Here is a 7246-nt window from a genome sequence, read left to right as displayed (position 1 = left end):
CACGATAGAACACGTCTATAATCCTATGATGAGCGCGTGTAGACAAAGACAGAAACTCCGACTGCAACCCGCTTTAATATATTATCTCTCAATCACAAACTAACATTTATTAATCAAACTACTATGGTTGGTTACCACTTACCACTGACTAAGACAGAATGGATTGATCTCTGGAAAGTAGAAAGTGGATAAAACAGCCTTATCGTAAGGCCGTTGTATGGCATAGATAATGATTACCTATATAATATCTTTGTTATATCTGTGTTCGAGGGTCACGTAAAAGGCACAATTTCATCGTGCATGAGAGGTGTACTGAATCACAACTGAATGCACGTCAGAATAGTAGTATAAACATCTGTAACCGAAGGGGAAAATGTGGCACGCATTTCCGCTCCATCTATACGTATATTTATTATATAGGTACGAAATGGTGTTCGTAGTAGGTAGTTCGTACCTTTGGCATCCTGCTTAGATCTCATAATATTGATTTAATACAAATTACCTACAGTTTTTTTGTAATAAATAAATAACTAAGTTGCATAAATTTAACATTTTTTGTCTGACTTACAAATAATATTGGTTGAAGGTACCTACAATTAAGCCAAACGAAACGTAATTTGTCATTCATTAGGTAACTAATGTGTTAAGTTTTAGTGATTTCTCTTAAAATAAAACAATGACTTAATTGATCCGGATGACTCAATATTGAGTTGCATATTTGCATACTTGCGTAATGTATTATTTGACTTAACATTTCCACATTCATTGGTAAAATAGAAAACATCATATACCTAATGATAGAAAGTATATGTTTTTGGCTGGTTATATTTATAATTATACAGTAGAAAATATTAAAAAATAAAAAGTATTATGTCTCTATTTATTTATAAAATTTAATAAATTCACTTAAACGTTACCTATATATATTATAATATATAATATGTACATAGCGAATGTAATATATTTTATATTTTATCTTATAATTTAAGTAACCATTTTTAATAATGTATACATCTATTTTTGAAAAGTACCTACTACCGAGTTATGACAATATATTAGGACGTCCTGGACGGATAATGAGTAATGGCATTTATATAGTTTTAGAAAAAAAGCGTACGGTTCTTGCACTTTAAGATTTTAAGAGGAACACTGACGTATAACTATAGCGTTTGAAGTGTTAATCAAAAAATGAATTCGGTCAGTGAAAAAAAATAGTCCATGTAAAGGTTAGGTAGGTATGCACTTAAAAAATAAACATATTCATTTGTTTGTTCATTGTAATTACATATTTAGTATCTTTTATATTATCAGCCACTAATATTAATTATATTATTCATATAATAGTGCTGGAAAATAATGAGGAAATATGTCCAAAATCTGATGATAGAACGAGTTTATTATTATCATACAAATAAATTGATCGTGAATTACTTATATTATTGATCAATAATATAGCGGTATACGTATAGTCACGTTCCTATACCCTCGCATATACCTACACCGTATACGTAGGTATAACTGATTTAGTTAGATTATTTATAATTCAAGTTGCATTTCTTCAAGAATTATTCATTAATTGTTGAGCTACGTATAGCGGAAGTAAATTTATATTATCATCATTATAGTTATTAGTTATTACACAGATAATTAATGATAATAGGCGAAACTATACATTATAAGTTATAACTCTACTAAAAGTGTTTGTGCACATGGCTAATTGCTATATTATGTTATAAACATTTTTTGGAAATTTCAAATAATTTGTTAATAAATAAAAATGTAAGAATACTATTTTGTAATAATTTATAATTTACCGTGTATTATAAATAGTGATAGTAGGCACCTACATAATTTTAAGACCTTATTTTTTTATGAATTATACAATATTATAACTTTTTATTCGCGTAACAATTTATTGAATCATTTTTTAATTTATTCCACATCGTGTTTTTAATTGGCTTCTATTATTTAATAATAGTTTTTACCTTTTTTTTCGTCAATAACAATGAATATTTTAGATTCTGAGTGGAGCGATTCAAAAGCAAAAAGTTCCTAGTAGTTTTCTTGATCTTCTTCTATTGGCTTATTATACTACTCTATTGGAGTTTTTAACGCCATCACAATTTTGCGCCACTTTTCCCTATCCTGAATTATGTTTCTCCACTCTTCAACTCCTGTTATTTCTAAATCATTCTCCACCACATCCAACCACCTTTTTCTTGGTCGGCCTCTTTCCTGTTACTTTTGAAGACATTACTGCTTTGAGTGTGCTATTTTTGTTACCAAGCATTATACTTCCATGCCTGAAATCCTCTGACCAAGATAATATCTACTTATTTAATTAACTGAAATGTGCTCTTAATATTTTTAGTGCCGTGTTAAATTTCCGTATGAAATTTGCTGTGTATGTACCAGACAATTTGGAAGGCCCTGCTCCAGTCTTATATATTTTGGGGGGCATGTCAAGTTCTGAACAAACTTTTATACAGAAGTCAGGGTTTCAACGATGGGCAGCACATTATGGAATAATCGTAGTGTCACCAGATGTGTGCCCTAGTAAGAATATCTAACTTATTGACTATTACAATAATGTAATAATAAATAAACTGTTATCACAAATATTGACTTGTGTTTTCAGGGGTTACTTTTGGTGTTGAAAAGAATGAAATTGAAGCTAAAGGCTTGTCATTTTATGTAAATGCTGTGAAAAAACCGTGGAACAGGAATTATCAAATGTATTCATATGTGAATGAAGAGCTACCTAGTATTATTCAGGAGAACTTTAATGTAAACAAAGACAGACAGTCAATCATGGGTCACAGGTATATTTATAAATATTAATACATTTTTTATGTCTATCATTGTTCACAAAAAAAAAAAATATTTTAAAATATGTTTTTGGTTTTGAATGTATGCCTATACATTTATATACTTCCCATATAGTAAGTGGGGAGGTTTTATCCCCTATACACCCCCCTTGTATAGGACCCCAATGTCTATGCATTATTTAGTATAGTAAAAAGGGAAATTATTGTTAATCATGTAGGTACCTAGTTTAAGAAAAATAAGATCAATTAAGTTTAAACATAAATTATTTGATTATTTATAAATTTATAATATACTAGCTGATCTCGTGCACTTCGTTTCCCGTTAAATGTACCAACTCTTTATGACTCAAACGTTGTTCAATTCGTTACCTATTTAGTATTCGGTGTATGGTGTTCAAAATTTATCTTAACTTTTCTGTTGCCTGGAATAAAAATTCTGATTCGCAGTAGTATATTATCAGGTAGGCAATCTACCTGCAGTAGATCGCGGACCCCGTGCTTTTTGTTCGTAACTTGATAATTTAACTCTAAACTCTAAAGTATCAAAATTCAAAGTTATACCAAGTATGTCACTGAACTCCTAAATGTCTGGACTAATTGTGAATGCCGAGTCTGTCGACCAATATTTTCTCCTCGTCCACGAAGACGTGGCATTGTCTTATGTACGTAACTTATATGTGGGTATAATACATTCAATATTTACGTAATTGCGATACATATAATATCAAAACACATCGTACAAAAAAATTAAATGCATTGAATGAATACACTGATTTCACGGCAACCAATAATTATTATTATAATAGCTTTAAACTCATGGCAACTATTTATAAACAAAAATTTCCACCGTAAATCTTTAAATCCCCGTTTGAGCACATCCCCTGGTTGGCCCTAGGGGGATGATTTGTGAATCTAAACAATCCGGAGTGTCGCCCAAACGCATACAAAAAAATTCATTCAAATCGGTCGAACCGTTTGGGAGGAGTTCAATCACAACACACGTACAGGAGAATTATATATATAAAGAAGATAAGTGTAGGTACCTACTACCTATTACCTATTATCAGTTATCAGTATTAGTACCTTTTATATTTTCATTTCATAGTCGATGCTTAAAAAAAAGTTTTGCTTAAGCTATGAGTTTCATAAACGAGCTAAAGAAAAGAAAAAGTGTTACTTATTTTTAAGGTTGGTCGAGACCTACATTAAACATTGCTTTTAGTTATTATCACAATTTTTATTTTTTAAATAATACTTATTATATATTTTTAAGCAATACCTATTCGATTATGAATACGGTCTATAGATTCATATTTTATTAAATCATTTTTATGTATTGAAATGTAATAAATAATAATATTTTAGTATGGGAGGTCATGGTGCATTAATAAGCGCACTTAAAAATCCTGGCAAGTTTCGTTCAGTCTCAGCTTTAGCTCCGGTTTGTAATCCATCTAAAACACCCGATATACAATTTATATTAAAGTGTTATTTTGGAGATGATACAAAAACTATGGAGGAATGGGATGCTACCTGTTTAGTAGCTGATTACAAGGGACCAGAGTTGAATATCCTCATACATCAAGTAAAGTTAAATTAAATATTATATTAAAATGTTTTAATTAATTTTTTTTAAAAAATTTAAAAGCATATAATGTATAAATATATATAATACATATTAAATACATTTTGTTTTTTTTTTTTTTTTTTGTAGGGGAATAATGATAAATACGCCGAACAATTAAAATTGGAAAATTTTATAAGCGCTTGTGAAAAGGCAGGGATTGAAATTTCTGTAAATATAGAAGAAGGATATGATCACGGTTTTTATTTCATTTCAAGTTTTATGGAACAGCATTTTCATCACCATTCTAAATTTTTGTGTGGCTCTTAATAATTTGATGAATTTTATGTATTTTTAAGTAGTATTATACTCGTATAATGAGTGGTGTGTCAAGACTTATATGTTACCTAAATAACTTTACCAAAACTTAATTTTAATTTGCATAATTAGAAAATATATGGATAAATGGATTATAATAAATAATATTTGCAAATTGTAATGTTATTAAATTTGGATGCTACCAAACTAATAACTGTGCCACTAAGAATTCTTTTAAAAGTTTTTATGATTGTATCTTGTCATTCATTTTTCCTCACGTCACAGTATAATTTAAAGAATCCTCAGAATATTGAAAAATTACCTTTTTAAAGAACTTTCAACCAAAAAAGTTTTAACCGAAGATAATTATGATAAAATTATATCAGTGGTGGATTCAGGACTTCATTTTTTTTTTTGGGGGGGGGGCAAAAGTACAAAAAGTACAAAAATTGGCTACACATAGTGTAAAACAAAGGGAAACTACGGTGATTAGGGGGGGAACGCCCCCTCCCCCACCTCTGGATCCGACACTGAATTGTATCATTGTAAAATTAATAACTTTAGATTTTTGCTATAAATCATTTGCAAGAAATAACAATAAACTATATTGTGTTTGTCATTTTGTTTAATTACTTACAGTTTAAAATGGTATAATCCATTAATAAATAAAAAGAAAAGAAATCATTAAAATAATTAATGTTATAAGTTTCACTACTTCTATTTTAAGTATGATTCATTAAATGTACATTTCTCTTTAATTATTCTTTTCCCTCATACTACTATAGCAATCTAAAAAAGTTAAATATCACTGTTCATTTATCTTATTACTGAATCAAATAAATACGATTTTTTATTAGGGATACCAAACTTCTTATTGAATGAACATTCAAATATGTACTTATGTACTACTTTTAATAATAATAGGAAATTACTGGTGTCGTTAGGTACTTTCACAAATTCTGTGGGCCGTGATGTGGGTTGCCCTGTCAAATTGTTTTTAATAAGTTATATTTTATGATATTCTACTTATTTCTGGAATTTGTACAATTTATTGAAACATAACTATTTTAGTGTTGCAAAATTAATTTCTTGGAATCATACCCAAATATTAATGTACAGTATTATAATATTCATTATGAAAATAATTCAATATAATATATAATAATTTAATTTTCCCCGGCTCTCTTGAAAACTACTGGGCACAGGGGTGGATAGGCCCATAGGGAAAAAGGGATTTTCCCTGTGGGCCCCCGTCTATGTTTATGTTGAGGGGCCCACTCGGGTCTACACATTGGTTTTTTGTAAAATAAAATATTCACCAAATAGGAATAGTTTAAATTTAAAACTATTCATTTTTTTTATATAAATTATTATTACTTACTGTTATTTTTAACAATATAATAATAAAACGATAAGTCAAGAATTGGCTTACGGATCTTTAACATAGTATTTTAAATTTTTATCGTTAATCGAAGATCGAAATATCCTCATATGTTTCCCTAATCCCCCCTCCCAATATTGTGTTTTTGTAAATTTTTTTTGGCCGACATTTAGTACGGAATTTGTACGAAATTATACGACCTTACGCGAAATTTTTCAAAAATCCCTCACAACCGAAAAAAAGCATTTTCCTCATATGCCGTTTTCCCAATAAAGTTGTAATTTTGTTTAACTAAAGATACGTTTTCGCACTAAACATTTTATTTATGGGTAAATATGTTAGATTGAATATCAAATGCGAGCGAAGCGACCAAATTTTTTTTCAGTTGGGGGTCCCCTTTAAATATTTCCCTGTAACATAAATATTACCTATCCACCCCTGACTGGGCATCTTAAGTTTTTACGTCTCCTACGCACCAACTAAATTCACTTTCTCATCGAACAAGATACTGAAGTTGAAAATTGAAGCATTATTTCGACTACTTAACGTGTACACAGACACAAATAAAAAATAAAAATATAAGAACACATCATTGTAAAATCAATTTATTCAACACTCCGCTCAGAATCTAAAAAAAAAACGCAAATCAGGTTTTTGACAAAACGTTTATGTTGTAGGTAATTTAGAAAATAATACCAAACTATAGAGACTTGAGATTTTCAACAAATATAATATATTATATTAGTTACTAATAATTTCTAATTAGTGTGGTCGGGACTCGGGAATCATAGTCCATAGAATGGAATACTCTGTTTACTGTTAAGAGGGAACCACTCGGCTGATCAAAACAGGTATCACATGGGGGGGCCAGGCACTGTTACTTTTTTGACACTACACGCGAACACATACCATAATTACATAATTTTCCACACCGCCAAAATTCACGGTGTACGCTAATGTGCACTGGTGCAGTCAGATGGAAAATGCTATCATGATTATCATACGGAAACGAACACGAAATTATAGATGTCTTATCACAAATAAATTCGACTATCCAGTTCAAGACTGCAACAACTCAAAATACTGGTTTATTGGGAATGACGCGTTTTCTATATTGTACGTAGTGTAAATTATAATATTGAGAATGCTCTCTCG

The 7246-nt window shown here is 29.8% G+C and overlaps 1 protein-coding gene across 1 annotated transcript; it reads left to right on the top strand.

Moving 5' to 3' along the window:
- The first annotated feature begins 2096 nt into the window (after window positions 1-2096).
- On the top strand, window positions 2097-4939 carry LOC100574548 (S-formylglutathione hydrolase). The gene is made up of 4 exons (XM_008191211.3): window positions 2097-2556; window positions 2639-2822; window positions 4194-4413; window positions 4543-4939. The coding sequence occupies exons 1-4, from the start codon at window positions 2391-2393 to the stop codon at window positions 4720-4722; spliced, it is 750 nt and encodes a 249-aa protein (XP_008189433.2). The 5' UTR covers window positions 2097-2390; the 3' UTR covers window positions 4723-4939.
- The last annotated feature ends 2307 nt before the right edge of the window (window positions 4940-7246 follow it).

This window comes from Acyrthosiphon pisum, chromosome A1 (genome assembly GCF_005508785.2).
Source record: "Acyrthosiphon pisum isolate AL4f chromosome A1, pea_aphid_22Mar2018_4r6ur, whole genome shotgun sequence".
Taxonomy (NCBI): domain Eukaryota; kingdom Metazoa; phylum Arthropoda; class Insecta; order Hemiptera; family Aphididae; genus Acyrthosiphon; species Acyrthosiphon pisum.
This window is presented reverse-complemented; position numbering and strand designations above follow the sequence as displayed.